The sequence below is a fragment of the Gorilla gorilla genome, chromosome 1 (assembly GCF_029281585.2).
Source record: "Gorilla gorilla gorilla isolate KB3781 chromosome 1, NHGRI_mGorGor1-v2.1_pri, whole genome shotgun sequence".
NCBI classification, from domain to species: Eukaryota; Metazoa; Chordata; class Mammalia; order Primates; family Hominidae; genus Gorilla; species Gorilla gorilla.
In genome coordinates this window covers 130,597,827-130,617,711 of record NC_073224.2, presented here as the reverse complement: position 1 = coordinate 130,617,711, position 19,885 = coordinate 130,597,827, and the positions used below count along the sequence as shown (strand labels likewise).

At 48.7% G+C, this 19,885-nt stretch overlaps 1 protein-coding gene across 2 annotated transcripts; it reads left to right on the top strand.

Annotated features, from left to right (window-relative positions):
• The first annotated feature begins 2,380 nt into the window (after positions 1 to 2,380).
• Positions 2,381 to 18,207, top strand: SYPL2 (synaptophysin like 2). Of its 2 annotated transcripts, XM_004026261.5 has the most exons (6): positions 2,425 to 2,994; positions 3,158 to 3,232; positions 11,649 to 11,773; positions 12,844 to 13,045; positions 13,883 to 14,074; positions 15,438 to 18,207. In XM_004026261.5, the coding sequence occupies exons 1-6, from the start codon at positions 2,941 to 2,943 to the stop codon at positions 15,612 to 15,614; spliced, it is 825 nt and encodes a 274-aa protein (XP_004026310.1). In that variant the 5' UTR covers positions 2,425 to 2,940; the 3' UTR covers positions 15,615 to 18,207. The 2 variants fall into 2 exon arrangements, with proteins under 2 accessions (XP_055210032.1, XP_004026310.1); XM_055354057.2 differs by lacking the exon at positions 13,883 to 14,074 and having other exon boundaries at positions 2,381 to 2,994.
• The last annotated feature ends 1,678 nt before the right edge of the window (positions 18,208 to 19,885 follow it).

Sequence of the window (19,885 nt, the reverse complement as noted above, 5' to 3'; positions counted from 1 at the left end):
TTTCTTACCAGGGTTTGTGGTTTAGCGCACATGTGTGCACACACAAACACACACACAAAGTTGGAAATTCAGTGCTGTGTAGAAATCTATGTACATGTACACAAGGAGGTCTGTACAAATTTAGTGCAGCGCTGTTTGTAAGAGAGAATCGTTGGAAACAACCTAAATGCCCATCAATATGAGAATAAATAGACTGCAGTATGCATATGTATGTAATAGAATTCTATATAGCTAAAAGGAATGAACTAAAGCTACAGGCATCAGGCTAGATGACTCTCACAAACACAACATTAAGTAAAAAAGTGAGTTGAAGAAGGTTACCTAAAGCATGATACCATTTAGATAAAGTTTAAAGCAATTTAAAAAACAATACTACATCTGATGAGTTTCTAGGTATTGCTCCTATAGTTACATACATAGAAAAAGTAGTAAACCATGCATGAGACTGATAAAAAAACAAATTCAGATTTGGATAATGGATATTTCTGGGGAGGAAGAAGGGAGGGAGTGACATGAGGTGATACATAGTTTTTCAATTTTATGCATTTTTTTCTTTTTTAAAGAATGGATTTAAGGAAAATAATGGATTTGAGACAAAAAAGAGTTAAAGATTAACAAGGCTGGTTGGTGTGTAAGTGGATTTTTGTTGTGTTATTCTGATTCTTTTTGATTGTGTTGTATTCTGTATGTATATTGTTGAAGACATTGGTAATATGTATGTTTTTGTGTTTGTGTAGTGTGGCATTCACATATATCACACTATTTAATTTTTATGACAGCCTCGTGAAGTGAGTGGAACATAAATTATTATCCCTATTCCATAGAACAGGAACCTAAGACGGCAGAACAATTTTTAAACTGTGGACTGGGGACTGGGCTAAGCTGTTCCTTGCTTAGTCTAGATTTGCATGGAAATCCACTGGAGAAGTTTCCTTCAAGTCCATGTGGCCTGATCCAGCCCGAGCTGCCTTCCTCACCTTCTCTCTCTCTAAATCCCAAGGCTTTGGGAAGGCACTTACTCAACAGGGAAGCGACTTGTATAGATAATAGCCAAATGTTTGTTCAAAAGGCATTCATTCTGATGTGCGGGTGGGAGCGGTTGGGGGGGACCTGCAAGAATGACTTGGATGAGATGGATACATATTTACAAGCCAGTGCACAGGAATTTGTCCTTGGACAAATCACTTAACCTTTTACTACTTATATTTATGCTCTCGTAAACCAAGTGTGGAATATTCTCGACTGCTCACCCCTGCCAAATGCTTTTCAAAAGTTAGAGACCGAGTTACAGTTATCAAAATGCAACGACTTCAACCCAACCCTTCCCTTCCCTTCCCTTCCCTTCTTCCCTTCCCTTCCCGTTCTTTTTCTTTCTTTTTCTTTCCTCTCTCTCTCTCCCCACTTCTGTCTTTTTTCTTTTTCTTTTTCTTTTTCTTTTTTTTGACACAGTCTTGCTCTGTTGCCCAGGCTGGAGTGCAGTGGCGCAATCTCGGCTCACTGGAACCTCCGCCTCCCGGGTTCAAGTAATTCTCGTGCCTTACCCTCCGGAGTAGCTAGGAGTACAGGCGCGTGCCACCACGCCCGGCTAATTTTTGTATTTTTAGTAGAGACAGGGTTTCACCATGTTCGCCAGGCTGGTCTCGAACTGGCTTCAAGTGATACACCCGCCTCCGCCTCCCAAAGTGCTGGGATTACAGGCTTGAGCCAACCGCGCCTAGCCAGACGTCAACTTTTCAGTACGTTTCAATATATTCTTTGCGCCTCATTCCTCAAAGACCTTTTTTCACTCTCATTTAAATGGTAATGACCATTTTAAAGGAGATTAAGTTTCTACTTGTTAAAGATTAATAACTTTTTTTTTGGAGACAGAGTCTTGGACTGTCGCCAGGGCTGGAGTGCAATGGCGCGATCTCGGCTCACTGCAACCTCTGCCTCCCGGGTTCAAGCAATTCTCCTGCCTCAGCCTCCTGAGTAGCTGGGATTACAGGCGCACACCACCACACCCGGCTAATTTTTTGTATTTTTAGTAGAGACGGGGTTTCACTATGTTGGCCAGACTGGTCTCGAACTCCTGACCTCGTGATCTTCTGGCCTCGGCCTCCCAAAGTGCTGGGATTACAGGCGTGAGCCACCAAGCCTGGCCAATAACTTTTAAATCACTAACATACAAATGTCTTTTGTTGTTTAAAAAAAAAAAAACAATACCTAGTTAGACAGGATAAAAAATCAGCAGCTTATATTCTATCGCCCTTTTGTCGGTACTGGCGGTATGTTAACCGTGAGGCTTAGAACCTTGTTTCACAGCCCTGATCGTGCCTTTTGAGAATCTTTTACGTTCTGGGTATTCTGGTATGGAAGAGGAGAAAAACCGGCGCTGGGCAGTTCGCAATCCAGGAAAACAGGGAAGGATAAACCTGAAGCCTGTGCGTCCAGGTGCGCCTGGCTAGGGTTTCCGACGGCCGCGGTGTCTCGGTGGGGACCGGTCCCGGAGGCTTCGGCCAGGAGGACCCAGAGCACCCCCCCACCCACCCCCCGCGGCGGAACTAACCACGGAGGCCTCTGGTCCCTTTAAGGTGCCCGGCGAGCGGAGAAAGGGAGCAGAGGGGGCGGGAGGAGGGTTCGGGAGCGCACGCCACGTGACTCGGCGGCCAAGTTCGCTGCGAGTTTGACAGAAGTTTGAATCCGAGTCGGGGGCTTTCTGCTGCCGGCGGTGCACCGCGGCGGCCGCAGCCTCTGAGAGCACGAACAGCAGCGCCCCCGCGTCCCAGCCAGCCAGCCAGCCAGCCAGCCTGGACTCCGGCCCACCGACGGCCGCTCGCGCTCCAGCCCCGCTCGCCTGCTCTGCCCCGGACCTGCAGCTCCCCGCTCCCCCGCGGTGTCCGCCGCCTCCTGGCCAGAGAGCCAAGCCCCCACGCCGCTCCCAGCGCTCGCCGCGCCAGCATGTCCTCGACCGAGAGCGCCGGCCGCACGGCGGACAAGTCGCCGCGCCAGCAGGTAGTCCCTGCGCGCCCCGGACTCTCTCACCCGCCCCTCTCCACCTAGATGTCGGGCTGCACACTTATCCCACCCCTGGACCGCGTGTGAGTGGGGCAAGGGGACCAGCGCCTTCCCAGGGCTCCCCACCGCCCTGACCCCCTGGCCGGCTGTGTCTCCGCAGGTGGACCGCCTACTCGTGGGGCTGCGCTGGCGGCGGCTGGAGGAGCCGCTGGGCTTCATCAAAGTTCTCCAGTGGGTGAGTCGCTGCCCCGGCCCCGGGCTATTTCGGGAGCCTGGGCTGTGACGCTGACCTGAAGCAATGGAGCCAGGGTGGGGGCTGGGGAGGTGCTGCGGCCGGGCCACGGCGGAAGGGTGGGGGGCGGCAACAGGTGGGCGGGGGAGGGGCGGGCTGGGGCTGCTTCTCCGGACTTAGTGGCAGGAGGGTGAAGAGCGAGGCATGCGGAGTCCCGGATTCGGTCCTTCTATGTGCAAGAAGCCTTTGCCCAGGGCGCTCACATTTCACCCGGGCGAGAGGACCCGGGTGTAACCTTTCCAGAACTCTGATCCTGCACATACCACTCCTTGGTGACGGGAGGGGGGAGAAGGACGAGGGGGACGCGGTCCGCTCTTCACCAAGAGGGAAGCCGCAGAGGGCAAAGGAGAGAAGGAAGCAGGCGATGGAAACCGTCCTGCCCCCAAACCCACCAGGGCCTGGATCATCCTGCAAGTACTGGGCTCAGGGGACAGGCTCTCGGCTCGCCGTTCCCTGTTGAGGTCACTGGAGTAATCTGAGTTCCTGTAAATGAGTGAGGGAGTGGATGAATGAATGAACGGAGCTTGTGGTTCTATGATTAAATAAAAGAAAAAAATAAGAATAAAAATCACGGCATGGCTAAAATGTGGCATGTAGAATAAAATGGAACACTGATCTGAGAAGCTGGGGCCCTGGGATCCAGACCTAGACCGGCCTTTTCCAGCTATGTCACCTTGGGCAATTCATTTCTCTGGACTTCAATTTCCAACACTAGTTAGATGTTGATCAGAACCTTCCTAGGGTCTCCTTATGCTCTAAATAGTTTGGTGTGCCAGAATATGGCCCTAGGTTAGACTTACTTTGTGACCTTGAAAAAGTCACTTGCTCAGGTCCTCAGTTTCCCCTGTTACAGTCTAGTGGAAATACTATCTTGCTTCACTAGGCCAGTGCCTAAGGCCTCCTGGGTATAAATTAGGAATGTGGACAGGTGCAGTCAATTTCTCAAATCATAAAGATTTGTAGGGGGCATTTAGTGCACTATTGCAGAAGAGATTTTAAATTAGACAATCCACATACCAAATGGTGTGTGAATAACTTAATTAATGTGCTCTCAGTACAGAATTCAGCTAGGGAATAAGTTACCATTAATACTGAGGAGGATTGAGTTCTACGGGGCTTTGGAGACAAGAATTAGCACTGTGACACCAGTTCTTAAATCATGGTTTGGATGAGAATAATCAAATCTGGAACCCAGGGATTATCGGGCCAGCCTGTGAGCTCCCAAGTGCAAACTCTGGGACCTGGTGGGGACTCTCCACCTTTCTTACTGCCTCAAGAGTGGTTAGACCAATTGCTGATTGAGCTCTTTTGCCTTTGGCCCCTTCCCTGTTCTGATCCACCACTCAAGTACCAGAGGGAGCCATATAAAAATGATATTAAGGCTCTGAGTGACTGGCATCCAGAACTGGAAGAGCCATTATAAGCAATTTTACCATTAAATTAGACAAATGGATCCAACAGAATTTGAGACACACTGTCAAAGGATAAGGGAAACAATGAGGTTATTAGACCATGGACTCCTCTCCCTTGGAGGGATTCTGAAAAGCTTCCTTCTTCAATCCTGCCATCCTTCCCTCCACCCAGCACTCCAAATACCCACAACATTTCTGTAAAGGCTGTACAAAGCAATGCCCAGGGAAATGATGCAGTCTTGGGGTCAGCACTAATGCCCTAGGAATTAAGATCTGATAGACTTTTATGATCTTCAAGTACTTAGAAAGGGGGTTGTGCAAAACAGAGACCCTTTTCTCTCAGAACGCTAAAACCTGGGCCCTGGGCTAGACTCTGAATTCAGACTTCATTCACAGGGTAGCATCACAAAGAAACGTGCTTTGCTTTTTTTGCCATCCCAGGTAGCCTGAATTTAGGGCGCCAGTTTCACTTGCTTTGAAGCTCTGCAGATGAGGTAACATAAAAAGTACACAGGCACTAGCACCAGAAATGACAGTGGAAATGTCATTTGAGTTTTTCACTCATTTCCTGTTTGGAGGGATCAAATGCTCCTGATTGGAGAAGGAAAAAAGAAAACACAAAGCTTGCAGTTATTGTAATGGTAATTGAGAACTTTTGTTGTCATTATTACCAAAAAGCAAAGATTTTACTGGAATCTTTGTGAAAAGAAAGTAATGTTATTCTTTTATTTGTCAGGAGCTTATCTTAGAGTGTTTTTTTTTAATTGAAAATCAACTAATCTCACCTCAATTCCAATTCTGTAGTCTCATTAAGTCTATACTAAGCTAGCAAAAATAACCTGGACATAGACCAATTATTGGAGAACTAGTTTTTTTAAAAAAAGAAAAGGACATCAAATCATAGGAGTTCAAGATAAAAAAGAAAAGAAAAGAAGTATCTTAAAAAATTTTTTCTTTTTAAGAAAAAGACACACTTTGGGAGGCTGAGGTGGGAGGATTGCTTGAGCCCAGGAGTTTGACACAAGCCTGGGCAATAAGGGGAGATCGCGTCTCTATTAAAAAATAAAATTAGTTGGGTGTGATGACACATGCTTGTGGTCCCAGCTCCTTGGGAGGCTGAGGCTGGAGGATCATTGAGCCCAGGAGGTCGAGGCTGCAATGAGCTGCACACTCCAGCCTGAGTGACAGAACTAGACCTTGTCTCAAAAAAAAAAAAAAAAAAAAAGGAAAATAAAACAAAAGAAAAAGAAAGATAGAGAGATTTTTGAGGTCAGATAGGCTTTGGTTTAAATTGAGTCCCCTCTGCTTTCTTGCTTTCTAGCTCTGGAACCTTGAGTAAGTAAATATCAAATCTTTTTTTTTTTCAGACAGGCTCTAAGATAGAGACTAAGATAGAGACTGGCTCTATCGCTGAGGCTGGAGTGCAGTGGTACGAACACATCTCACTGCAGCCTCAATTTCCAAGCTCAGGCAATCCTCCCACCTCAGCCTTTCAAGTATCTGGGACCAAAGGCACATGCCACCATGCCCAGCTAAGTTGTAAAAAATTTTTGTAAAAATCGGGTCTTGCTATGCTGCCCCAGCTGGCTTCGAGTTCCTGGGCTCAGGTGATATTCCCACCTCAGCCTCCAAAAGTGCTGAGATTACAGGCATGAGCCACCTCGCCTAAACAAAACAAAAAACAATGAGATAAGCATGGGAGTAGGACCTGGGGAGAGAATTTGTCTTCCTTGTGCTGTGAGCTAACTGGTGATGTTAGTGTCCTCAGGACTGTCACAGGATTATCACCAGCGAGCATGTCAGTGCCAAAGGGGAGCCTCATCCTTAAACTGGAAAGGTTTAAGGTTGCAAAAGAGATGCAGAAGCAGAAGGCGGAGGGCAGAAAATGACCATCGCTGTCCCAGCAATGGGGGTCCAAGAGGAGAAAGGCTGGTTGGCACCAGAATGCTAGAACTCCCCCTTGTCTCAGATCCTCTACCTCTCCTTGGCTGCTCTTTATAACCAATTTGCTCATCTCAGAGCCTTGTGCTTGGTGACAGGGGTGATTTTAGTTCTTTCCTTCTCTTCTCTGTGTCTCAGTCACTTGGCACAGTTAGGGAAGAAAGCAAATCTGGAGTGGAAAGATGGAGGGTTAGGAGACATGGAGGGGGTTGGGAGAAAGTGTCTTTCTGAGCTTCTGCACCCCAAGGCACAGAGCTACTCCTTCCCTCCTTGTAATCCTCAATGCACATGATAAAGATCTCTTCTTTAGCCTCAATAACTCTGGGATGCAGTGTTTGTTTTTATTATTTTTTGTTTGTTTGTTTTGCTATGATGCCTCTTTCTTGATGTGAATTCTCAAGAGCAGGAGATAGGTGTTATTCGTCTTCATATCTCCAGCACCTGGCACAAGGTAGATGCTCAATCAGTGTTGAGTTAATGAGCAAATGAAATGGAAAGAGCACTGGACAGGGAATCAGGAGATGTGAATTCTAAGCCTGGCTCTCACATCAACTAAATGTGACTTTGGGAAAGTGACTTAATCTTTTGGGGCTTCACAGTCCCCCTCTGTGACATGAGATGATTGGGTGTGTGAATCTTTGAGGTCCCTTTTGTTCTGCTATTCTGTGAACCTGTGATTCCCCTCAGATGTTCTCATTTTGCTCTGGTACCATCCGACTGTATAGTGTTCAGATTTAAACGTATATTTTGGTAAATAAAAAATTATCATGTAAGATCCCTGACTTGAAAAGAATCAGAATACAATAAATACTAAAGTTATTGTGGGTGTATTTTGCCCTCTGAGAAATCCGAAAGCATGATTCAGGATTGTCAGAACCTCAGGACCGTCATTTAGACACAGCAGAACTTTTGGTAATAATGGAAAAGTTTTAGAATCGGTGCTCTCTAAGATAGTACCTGCTAGCCACATGAGGCTATTGGGCACTTGAAATGTGCCTAGCGTGACTGAACTGATTTTTTTTTTTTTTTTTAGTAGAGACGGCATTTAGCCATATTGGCCAGGCTGGTCTCGAACTCCTGACCTCAAGTGATTTGCCCGCCTTGGCCTCCTAAAGTGCTGGGATTACAGGCATGAGCCACCACACCCAGCCTGAACTTTTTTGTTGTTGTTTGATCCAGTCTCACTCTGTCACCCAGGCTGGAGTGCAGTGGCGTGATCATAGCTCATTGCAGCCTTGAACCCCTGGGCTCAAGTGATCCACACACTTCAGCCGCTGGGACTACAGGCATGTACCACCATGCCCAACTACTTTTTTTTTGGTAGAGATGGGGTCTTGCTATGATACCCAGGCTGGTCTTGAACTCCTGGCCTCAAGTGATCCTCCCACCTTGCTTCCCAAAGTGTTGGGATTACAGGTCTGAGACACTGCACCTGGCTTGAATTTTTAATTTAATTTAATTCTGATTAACTTAAACTTAAATAATCAAGCTTGGCTAGGGGCTACTGTTTTGGATAGTGCAGCTCTAGAGTATGAGCCCCATGAGGACAGAGATTTTGTTATTCTTTTTCTTTTTTTGAGATAGGGTCTCGCTCTGTCACCCAGGCTGGTGTCCAGTGGTGTGATCATGTAGCTTTGACCTCCTGGGCTCAAGAGATCTTCCCACATCAGCCCCCAGAGTAGCTGGGACCACAGATGTGCACCACCACACCTGGCTAATTTTTCTTGGCTAAATAAAAAGTTGGCTAGTCTCAAACTGCTGGGCTCAAGTGATCCTCCCACCTCAGCCTCCCAGAGTGCTGGGATTACAGGCATGAACCACCATGCTTGGCCTTTTTTCTCTTTTGTTCACTACTAGATAATAGTGCCTAGAACCGTGCATAGTAGGCACTGTACATGCTAGGCATAGTACATGCTCTTAAATTTTATCTTTCTGTAGATGCTCAGGAGTGCCTTTCAGGAGAGTGCTGGTGAAGAGAAGGCTCCATAACTGACCATTCACTGCCCCCAAGTTTTGAGTACCTACTTTCTTTTTCTTTACTTTTTTTTTTTGAGATGGGGGTCTTGTTCTGTTGCCCAGCCTGGAGTGCAGTGGCATGATCATAGCTCACTGCAGCCTTGAACTCCTGGGCTCAAGTGATTCCTCCACATCAGCCTCCTGAGTAACTGGGACTATTAGCAGGCACCACCATGCCCGGCTAATTTTTTGTTTGTAGTTTCTGTAGGGGAGGGTCTTGCTATGTTGCCTATATGTTGCTAGTCTCAAATTCCTGGGCTCAAGCCATTCTCCTGCTTGGCCTCCCAAACTGCTGGGATTACAGCTGTGAGCCACCATGCCCAGCCCCTGCTTTCTTAAGGAACCTATAAGGAGCCATTCACTGACTAACTGCCAATGGGTAAAAATATTTCCAACTGTGCTGCCCTTCCCAGAATGTGACACCCTAATCACATCCAGTTCTGGGCACCAGAAGCTAAGAGGAATAAAGAAACTTCTAAGAGGAATCAGATGGCCACAGAACTGACAAAAGATTAGCGAATTCCTATGAGGAAGAGTTAGAGAAGTTCCAGTATTACAATGGTGAGGCCACTTTGAGTAAGTAAAGGGTAATGATACAGAGGCTTCGAGTGACTCTTCTCTACCTCTGTGAAGAAGGCGGGCAGACAGAGCTCTACTGCAGTCTTCATCATTTAATTCAGGAGAGGAGGGTATTTAGGCATTGGAGGGAGGTTTTACTGTCTTCTTTCCCAGATATCTTTAAACATGGAGACAATTCTCATTTGTCTGGAATAAACCTCCTGAAAACAGAGAGGTGCCCATTATTTGGAGAGAGGTCAATGGCTCCAGCATGGAGATCTGCAAGGCCGGGCACTGCAAGCCGGGGGCAGTGGCACTGGACACCTCGCAGGGGCAAAGCACAGCTGTTGGCAAGCCCAGTCAAGAGTACACTGACAGTGTTACTCTCAGAGAGTGAGAGAGTTCCAGGGCTGGAAAGGGCCTCTAGATTATCTACTCCAAACCCCTCCATTTAAGATGAGGAAACAGGCTGGGCTCATGCCTATAATCCCAGCACTTTGGGAGGTTGAGGCGGGCGGATCACAAGGTCAGGAGACCGAGACCATCCTGGCTAACACGGTGAAAACCCGTCTCTACTAAAAAAAAATACAAAAAATTAGCTGGGCATGGTGGCGGGCGCCTATAGTCCCAGCTACTCAACAGGCTGAGGCAGGAGAATGGTGTGAACCCAGGAGGTGCAGCTTGCAGTGAGCCAAGATTGCGCCACTACACTCCAGCCTGGGCGACAGAGCAAGACTCCATCTAAAAAAAAAAAAAAAAAGATGAGGAAACAGACTCAGAGAGCAGAGTGACTTATCAGAGCTCACCTGGCTAATTAGTGACAGGACCAGGTCTGGAACCTAGGTTTCCATACTCCTAGTTCAGGTCTCCTTTCACTCCATAATGCTAACAAGCATTGGCAAAATAAAGTGCATATAGCTTCTATTCTAGACTCTGGATGCAGGGCTGATATACAGATCAGCTGTCTTCCAAGTGCTTAATGTCCAAGACACTGAGTCTCGAAGAAACATACAGAAAGTGAACAATTAAGAGAATAAGCTCATTGCTTAATAAGAACATGACATTGTGTACAAGTCGAAGGTAGGTGCACAGGAAATCCAATCTGAGCAGATGATGTGGAGGATAAGACATTTCAATTTCTCACCTCCTTTTCTTTTTTCTTTTCTTTTTCTTTTTTCTTTTTTTTTTTTTTGGCAGTGGGCAGGAGAGGGACAAGGTCTCACTCTGTTGCCAGGCTGGAGTGCAGTGGCACGATCTCGGCTCACTGCAACCTCCGCCTCCCGGGTTCAAGTGATTCTCCTGCCTCAGCCTCCCAAGTAGCTGAGATTACTGGCGTGCGACACTCTACCGCCAGGCTGATTTTTGTATTTTTAGTAGATACGGGGTTTCACCATGTTGGCCAGGCTGGTCTCAAACTCCTGACCTCAAATGATCCACCCGCCTCAGCCTCCCAAAGTGCTGGGATTACAGGTGTGAGCCACCGCACCTGGCCTCTCACCTCCTTTTCTAACCAAAGTGTGTTTCCTGGAAAGAAATCTGAAAATCATAGGATGAGGAAATTTTATTTCACTTGAGAGAGAAGGTGTAGTAAAATGTGAGGAAAGGTGGAGAAGAAAACGATTCGAGTGACCTGAGACACCTCTGGATCTTAACACTGAGAAACGGCAGCATCAACAGATGACAAAGGGAAATACCAGTGGGGAAACAGTGGAGACTGATAAGGCAAGTGGAGGGTACTTTTCTCTGGGCTTGAGCCAAGATTGTCACATTGGCCCAGCCAGCACTATTGCTAGAAGGCCATGTGCCTTTTGGGGAAGAGGAATTAGGCTGTCAGTACTATGGGACAGTAGTATGGCCCATCTGGGGTGGCTTGGTAGAAGCTGGCCCCTCCAGCTATACCTCCACCAAGGCAGGAAGCCACTGGAAGTTAGCAACTAGGAAACAAGATTAGATGACTAATTCAAAGGAGAAATGAAAAGCGTTCTAGGCATGTCTGATCTAGGTTGATGCAGGGGAATCTTTCTGAGTGTGTCTCTCCCTTGGGAAGGAAATTCAAGTCTATCTGTAAGCTAGAAGTTTCCTAAAGCCTGAATTGCAGAGGTTTTGTGTTAGTCATCTTAAGGAGGCTACCTGTGGTCCCCAAGTCATGCCCAATGGAGAGATCTGGCAACTGTCCATTTCCTGCCTCTTCATCTCCCTTGCAGACACCACTCAGTCAGCCTTGTATTCATTTGGCTATTTGGTCCAGCAGCCTGAGGCTGGAAGACAAATGGAAGCCATGTGTTTCTACCTAGGAAGAACTTGATTAAAGGGGATCCTCACTCTCCCCCACTCCCGCACTTAATGTCTGCACCTGCGGGGAGTCACGGTTAGTTCTTGACTTTGGCCAGTTGAGGCCTTCTGACTCTCAAAGAGGCTTCACTCTCTCTCAGCTCTTTGCTATTTTCGCCTTCGGGTCCTGTGGCTCCTACAGCGGGGAGACAGGAGCAATGGTTCGCTGCAACAACGAAGCCAAGGACGTGAGCTCCATCATCGTTGCATTTGGCTATCCCTTCAGGTGAGCAAGAATTGGTTCCAACCCAGCACATCGTCTCTCACTTGACTGGCAGGACCTGCTTGGTCTCTTCCTCCTCCAGAAACCTAAAAACCATTCATTGCGTGCCACTCCAGATTCAAATAGAATGACAAAACTTAGATCCTTTCTGCTTTTTAGCAATTTCAGACACACTGACCAGAGCAAAACAAAAGGGAAATACAGATTGATCACTGTTATAATAATGTTCCAGTCCATGGACAACCCATGGCAGGTCACACCAGCTCATACAGAAAGAGCCAATGCAGTTTGGGATGGAGGCTTACAGGAACCTGGACAAGTTGGACAGGTCTCTCTGACCCTCAGTAGCTTCCTCTCTGCCTTGAAGGTAGGGAAGCTTATTAGTACTTACATCCTAAAGAGTTGATGTGGGATCCTCAGCCAGTATGACCAGGATACAAGTGGGCACACCTTGACAGGGAGGTAGAAGTGAACTCTTTTCTGGGTATTTGAGAGCTTAGGAAGTAGGGAGCCCAGGTGTTCAGGGGAAAATGGGGATGAGGCTCACCTTTTCAGAAATTTCTAGTATCAGCACCCAAGTTATATTAACTATCTCATATATAATAGGCTGTGTTTTTCTCTTTAATTTGCCCACTGTCTCATTGGAAAGCCCAATAAAGCCTGAGAATGGGTGATTCCAACCTTATCTTGGCCACTCTGGGCCTGCACTTTCCAGAGGCACAATGAAGCTGATCTGCCTAGTGGTTTGGCTACCAGAAAGAGAAGAACTACATATATTGCAGTTGTGACCTAAAGGGCCCTGGAGACACTTGGGAATACATGGTCACCATGTCTGGGCAGGGTAGATGAGTGGGGTGGGCGGGGGAGCAGCTGAGGGGAAGGTAGAGTTTTACCAGAAATTTTGGGGAAGTTCCCATCTTGACTGCAAGGTTCCTTCCAGAAACTTGCCTCCCTACATGACCCCTTTCTTGGCTCTGTAAGAGTCCCCTGCTGAGAACTAGCACAGGACTACTTCTGGGCCAGGGAGAGAGAGGATTGCCTGAGCTCAGGATGGCCTCCCCTGCCACCTGCAGGTTGCACCGGATCCAATATGAGATGCCCCTCTGCGATGAAGAGTCCAGCTCCAAGACCATGCACCTCATGGGGGACTTCTCTGCACCCGCCGAGTTCTTCGTGACCCTTGGCATCTTTTCCTTCTTCTATACCATGGCTGCCCTAGTTATCTACCTGCGCTTCCACAACCTCTACACAGAGAACAAACGCTTCCCGCTGGTGGTGAGTCAGCACAGGCCAGAATGAATGGGGTGGAGAAACAGATGTTTGTGAGGGGGTTGAGGTCAGAACTGGAGCAGAGGACAAACATGGCGGCTTCCACCCCCATGGTGGAACCTCTGCCTCCATCAACCTCCCGTTGCTTGCTCCTGTTCACAGGAGGCACAATAGCACCATACACAAGCAGGCTCTGGAGTTAGACTGCCTGGGTTCAGATCCCAGCATGGCCCCTTACTTGCTGTGTGATCTCAGACAAGTTAAATAACCTCTCTAAATCACAGTTTCCTTAACTATAAAATGGGGATAAAATAATACGTGCTTCATAGTTTTGTGTGTATATGTGAAAAAATGAGAATGCATGTATCTAGTACATAGTTAGTCTCAATAAGCATTAGCGATTATTAATATTATTCCTCTTTACTCTCTTCCTATCCCAGGCATGCAAGGCGGAAGGGGTGCCTTAAGGGACCCCATTTGCGTCCTGCAGTCTACTTGTATCTGAGCAATGGTGATCAAAGAAAAAGCTGGGAGGGAAGAGTGGGGAATTTAGGCTCCACTTGGGATGAGTGGGTTTTGGGGTGAGGCTGACCAACGATGCCTTGGTACACTGTTGCCAGATCTTAGATCTAAGGGCATTAGCAGGGCTAGCCTGAGTGGCAGGACTCCTTTGGGGGCAGTGAACAGATGCCTCAGGACCACCTGGGTTCTAGGTGTTGGGTAGGATGGGAAGAGGCAACTGTCCTGGCACCCTGGGATTGCCAGTATCATGGCAAGAGGAAAAGAAGCAAGGGAATCATGGGGCCTTTCTGAGTGTATTTCCCATCCCTCTGCTCCTCCCAGGACTTCTGTGTGACTGTCTCCTTCACCTTCTTCTGGCTGGTAGCTGCAGCTGCCTGGGGCAAGGGCCTGACCGATGTCAAGGGGGCCACACGACCATCCAGCTTGACAGCAGCCATGTCCGTGTGCCATGGAGAGGAAGCAGTGTGCAGTGCCGGGGCCACGCCCTCTATGGGCCTGGCCAACATCTCCGTGGTGAGACCTGTGGCCACTGCAGGAAGCAGCACCAGCTCTGCTGCCCAGGCCTGTCCCAGCTAGCAGGTCCTGAAAGGAAAGAGAGGATGTCCCAGAGCTGGTGTCCCCTGCACCTGGAGCTGGTGCCCTCACTGCGCTTCATGCTGGCTGCTAGCTCCTGGCTGACCCTGAGAGGACATTTTGGGATGAGGGGAACCCAAAAGCCACTTAGCCTTCTGTTCCTTCCTCCTGCACTCTGCCTCCAATTCCCTTCTCATTTCCCCACCTCTAGGCACGCTCTCTGTGATGTCTCCCCTCCTCCTGCCTGTTCTACACAATGTGTGTGAGCACATAAAGGGGAGCCTGGGGCTGTGGCTGAGCTTGAAGCTGCGAGCAGACCCAACATGAGTGGGAAGGGGCTTACTATCACTCAGCCCTCCAGCCTGGAAAGGGGCTTTGGAGCAATAGTGGGTCTGCTGGATGCATATGGATTTGGCCATCCCAGTTGTTAGAATGTTGAAATATGTCCATATCCATTGGTAAAGAGCTGAGGTCTTGAGCTTCTCAAATGCTGCCCGTCATCCCAGCCACCTCAGCCCTGCTCTGAAAATGACTTGTTCCCACATCTGAAATGTTTAATGGCTGGCACACCAGGAACACACGTCTGGAACTTGCTGGAACCCTGCTGATGGTTCCTCCCCAAAAAATTTTATTGTAAAAATGTTCACAGATACAACAAAGTTGAAAGAATTTTACAGTGAATACCCATGCACTCACCACCTAGACTGTGCCATTAACTTTTTACTAGACTTGCTTTATCACATATTTATTCACTTCTTCATCCATCAATCCGTCTTGTTTTTAGTGCATTTCAAAGATAATTTGGGACATCAGTACACTTCCCTCTAAGTACTTCCTGCTGTGAGGTTTTTAAAATATGTTGAATAACTATTTGAACATAGCCCTGGCTAGGTGCCTGATCATAGGGAAGGAGCACCTTGGACAGCTCCTGCCACACCTACCTGGCGGAAGGTGCTCCAAACAGGGCCTCACGCGTGCTGTAGGAGGCGCCCCAGGGCTGACTTTTGCTTGGCTCCTCGCTATGCTTTGCACGATGCTCCTCTAAAGGGCCAGATTCTGCTAGTGACCAAGCTATAGCTTGGGTGCATGGTGTGGACAGAATTAGACACTTTCACCTGGGATTCCCTAAACAGTTGATGGCCCTGAGCCCTGCCTCTATACCGAGCTCTCTGTCTTAGTCTTTCTAGTCCTCTGTGCTTCTTCCCTGCACAAGCCCCCACCCCCACTGCAATAGGAACTCCCCCTCCCTGTTCCCACAGTGACCCCCTGACTATTCTCACAAATTCCCCTGATGTCTTTGCAGCTCTTTGGCTTTATCAACTTCTTCCTGTGGGCCGGGAACTGTTGGTTTGTTTTCAAGGAGACCCCGTGGCATGGACAGCGCCAGGGCCAGGACCAGGACCAGGACCAGGACCAGGACCAGGGCCAGGGTCCCCGCCAGGAGAGTGCAGCTGAGCAGGGAGCAGTGGAGAAGCAGTAAGCAGCCCCCCAGCTGGCTATTCCCGAACTGGACAGCACCTCTTCAACCACCTCCGGCTTCCAGGACCTTTCTCTTCCTCCTCCTCCAATTCCCGTCCCCCATTATTCTGGTCTTTGAGCTTTGAGACGATGGGCAGGCATCAGCTGTTGAAAACCTGGGCAGCCCTCTCAGTGGCTTCCTATCCTCCTTCTTGCTGGAGCCATGAATGGCAGGAGCTCAGTGCTTCTTGTCCAGTGCCTGGACCCAGGTATCTTACTTGGGGTCTTACTTGTACCCTTACAGTCTCTGAGAACCAGCCTCTGCTGCAGGTGAGGGTTGGGGGCAGGAAACCAGTGCTCTGAGACTGGTTCCTAGCAGCCACCTTTCTGTCAACCTGTCCAGCTTCAACAATATTAGGGGGAAGGGAAATCAGCTAGTAGCCTTCCCCTCTGGTCCCTTGTGTGGAGGCCCCAATAGTGGTTTGGCAACCCCTCCTCAGTGGCTGTCATCTAGTCCCTGCGTCTGATCTCCAGTCATCCCATGACTCAGTGTGCCTTCCACTGTCTTCTCTGGCCTCTGCCTGCCCACAGAATCCACCATGTGTGAACCAGAGAGGTCCACCAGCCTAGAAAACAGCCCTTCAGAGGGTCCTGATGAGGCCTTCCTGGACTCAGCTGGGAGCAAGATAAATTGCAACTGAGTTGCAGCTTCAAGAAAGTAAAGCCAGTAAGCTTGCTGGCAGAATCAATTTCTTCTATCCCCTCAATCCTCCCACCCACCAGGCTGGGGCACTTTCCACCAACACTCTAAACTCTACTTTAGAAACGCCCTATCTTCCTCCCTGTCATCCTTCTTGGTCTCACACTTAAGACTCAAAAATGTGGAGTCAGGACCTGCCTCCTAATCCCCTTACTTCTCTGTCCATCTCCCTTCCCCAGCATCGTGCATCTGAGGCATTTGAGATCCTTTTTGAAGTCTCTCCAGGCCTTCCTTTTATTCCTGTGGGGCCAGACACGGGCTTAGGAAGGGCCAAAGGACCATCAGGAGGCTAAGTTGCCCCAGAGCCCCAGGATGGATGGGCCCATTTTTTCCTTATTCCCTGCTCAGTTTTTTCCCCTGCTCCTTCTCTAGTCCTTCTTTCATATTTCTCCTTCTCCTCTTGAAAACAGGATGTTCCCTCTTCCCTTGCCGTCCCATTTCTCCCCTGTGTCTTTATTTCTCCCAGTCTCTATCCCCTCTCAAGTCCAGGGCAGGCCGATGCTATTGGTGCTTCTTCACTTTGGGACCCAGTTCCATATTTGTCTTTAGTGTATATCCTCTTCCTGATACCTCCTTCAGTCCCTCTCTGGGCCCCAAGGCTGAGAATCAGTGTTAACTGGGTAAGGATCATTTGCTTCCTACCCAGCTCAATCTGCCCTGGCCATAGGGCTTCCCAGGGAAGGAAGAAGAGGGAAGAATCCAACCACTTTCCAATCCAGTGCCAATTGGCCTACTAAGCATCCTAAAGGTGAATGTGCCCTGTGCCAATCTCTCCTCAGGACTGAGTCAACCCCCTTCAACCTCCTCACCTCTCTAAACACCATCCATAGTAACATGTGCATTACTGGGGTACCTAGGAGTCAGGACTTTTGACTTCAGGCCAGTCATTTCCTCCCGATGGGGAAAGGGTGAGATTTACATCCCCAAATGCTTGAGTCCCTCAGTGAAAGAATTAGTTTTTGTTTGTTTGTTTAAGATTTTGGGGAAGAGATTTGAGGAGGAAAGAAAGGAGATGGGGTGAGAGGGTTTTTAAGTCTGAAACTCTCTGTCATGAGCTGTCCCCATGGTTACTCAAGGACAAGGGGGGACAGTTTTGCCTACAGCTCCAGAGACACAGAGAACAAAGGGGCGACCTTCATTTTTCTTCAAGCCGGCCTCTGTGGGGGTCTGTGAGCAGCTTCTACTGGATCTTTGTTTGGATTCTGTGTCTGTATTTATAATTTATTTGAAATGTGCTGGGTAGTGTTCTCATTTGGGGGCTGAAGTTAGCAACTGGGCCTTCAGCTAGGGAAAGCAGTTGCGGGCAGGGGGTGGGGGGAGATTATATTCACTCCTGCCAAGGACTCCCAGCCCAGAACTCTCTTTAGAGCAAGGAAGGCTCGTTCTCTTTCTTCTCAAGAGGCTCTCTTGTTCTCCATCAGGAGAGCCTTGATTTAGGCTATGGCCTCACTCTCTATGGCCACCCTAAGAGGAAAGGCTACTTCACCTCATTACCTCCAGAGGGCTGGGCAGGGCCAAGTGCCTCATAGGACTCATGTTCTCTCCAACCAGGGCTGGCATCACTGCTTTGCAAAGTGGGGCCTGAGGTAGAAGAAGGTGTCTGGTTTCTCCAGCTGCTGTAGGAGGCTAATGGGCAGGGTACTTGCCCTTTTGTCCCACTAGACTCTAACCCAGCACCAGGGTGCCCACCTAGGACCTTTCCTGGACATGAGTTTCCTTCACTATCATAGTCATGAGCCTCCTACTTCTGGGATTGCAGATCGGGGTGGGGGGAGAATGTTGCATGTTGTTTTCTGGTGCTTGTTATTATATATTTGAATAAACAGTGCTGCAAGTACTTGCCATGAAGGATCTGAGACTGGAGTCCTTCCGGGGATTTATTTTTTCTTCCTCTCCCTTGCTTTAAGTTCTTGAACCAATATCAGGACTTTCACCAAGATATCATTCTACTGCTTTCCACTGTGCACCCCAAGCAACAAAGTCAGACTCTGTTGCTTGGGGTGCAGAGAGGAGAGCAGTTATTCCTAGCAGGCTCTGGTCTAGTGACATCTCCTCTTTTGGTGGCACCCAATTAGACCAAAGTAACTGGGACTCATTAGCAATTCTGGAGCAAACTCAAAAGGTGAGAGATAGTGGCTTCCACAAAGCTGTTTCCATTTGCTCTCCTACCATCTGTGACCCAAACAGGCTTCCTGTCAGGAGTTGAGGGCCATATGCTTCACTTTCTTAACTATCAGCTTCTTGTTGAACAAACTTGCACCTCTATCCCTCTTCAGAGAGTCACACACTACATTTACATCCCCTAGAAAAATACCTTGGGTACAATTGAACATTTAATTTTTACCTGATTCCTGGATGCCCTAGGGATCATCTATGGGTCTCAGGTTGAGATTCCCTGCCCTCAGAGATTATTCTTGAAGTACTTACACCTTCCTTGGATGAAAAGGAGAAGAAAATCTGAGGTCTTGTTCCCCAACTTGTTTTCCCCTTAGCTAAAGGGTCAAGCGTCGGGCGTGAGGTGTGAGAGGCTGAGGAGGAAAAAGGATTAGTATTACTTTTTTAATGCGATGGCGGGGCGGGGGGGCGGGAAGTGGAGTAGGCAGACTTTTGTCTGATTGTGTGAGGGTGGGAAGAAATGTTATCAGCTGAGAAGATGAAAGAAATGGATGATTAAGGTACTTTCCAGACCTTAGCAAGGAAGATGACAGCTCTGATGAGAAATCTCCCTATGCCGAGGCTTCAGAAGCAGCCCTTCCAGCAGAGAAAGTATTCATTAGAAAAAGAAGGCAAAGTGATGGATGGAGTCAGGGTCCAGCCAGGGTTTGGGAAGAGGCTGTACAGGGTATCGATCGCAGTTCTCAAGAGAAGAGAGACGGATCAGCAGAGATGCTGCAAACACCAGCTGCCTCGGGGCCACCCCAGTTCCGGGGCTGGCTCTGGCTCGGAGACAGCCTTCTGTCATCCTGTCATCGTGACAGGTGATCTTGGTCAGCTTGGCCAGGTCTTCTCAAATCCAGACAACGCCACGCCAACCCTCTGCTCTGCATCAGGGCAGCGTGGGTTTCCCACAGAGGAGGCACGACACGGGAGCCGAGGCCCTCCCCCACACCACCCCTGTGTCCTTCAGCACATCCTACAGACTCCCTCCCCTTGCCCTTCTGATTCACAGCGCCCACCTCCCTGCACCTACCCTATTCGATCTACAGGGGAGCGGAGTCGCTTCGTGGCCGCCAGCCCGGGAAGGGGCGCCAGCCAGCTGGCGGACGCACGGCTTAGAGGGGCATCTGGGCAGAGAGGTTTGGGGCTGGGGAGAGATGCAGTGAGCTTGGGAGAGTGGACTGGTAGCACAAATAATGTGTGCATAAGGGTTAGAAGAGGAGGTCCTGGAGCTTTGGTCTTCTCTTTTCCCCCTGCAATTGTGCATTTCGGAGGGGCTCTTGCTGCAAGCTCGGTAGGCAATAGCATCCGCTCCAAGACTACACTTCCCAGAAGGCTGTGCGGGGGGGGGGGGGGAGCGGGGAACAGGCAACCTG

Excerpts from the sequence above, each read along its gene's own strand:
- SYPL2 (XM_004026261.5), top strand. The coding sequence starts at position 2,941 with ATGTCCTCGACCGAGAGCGCCGGCCGCACGGCGGACAAGTCGCCGCGC. Across the intron at positions 2,995-3,157 it reads ACAAGTCGCCGCGCCAGCAG|GTGGACCGCCTACTCGTGGG; the intron begins GTAGTCCCTGCG and ends GTGTCTCCGCAG. Across the intron at positions 11,774-12,843 it reads GCATTTGGCTATCCCTTCAG|GTTGCACCGGATCCAATATG; the intron begins GTGAGCAAGAAT and ends TGCCACCTGCAG.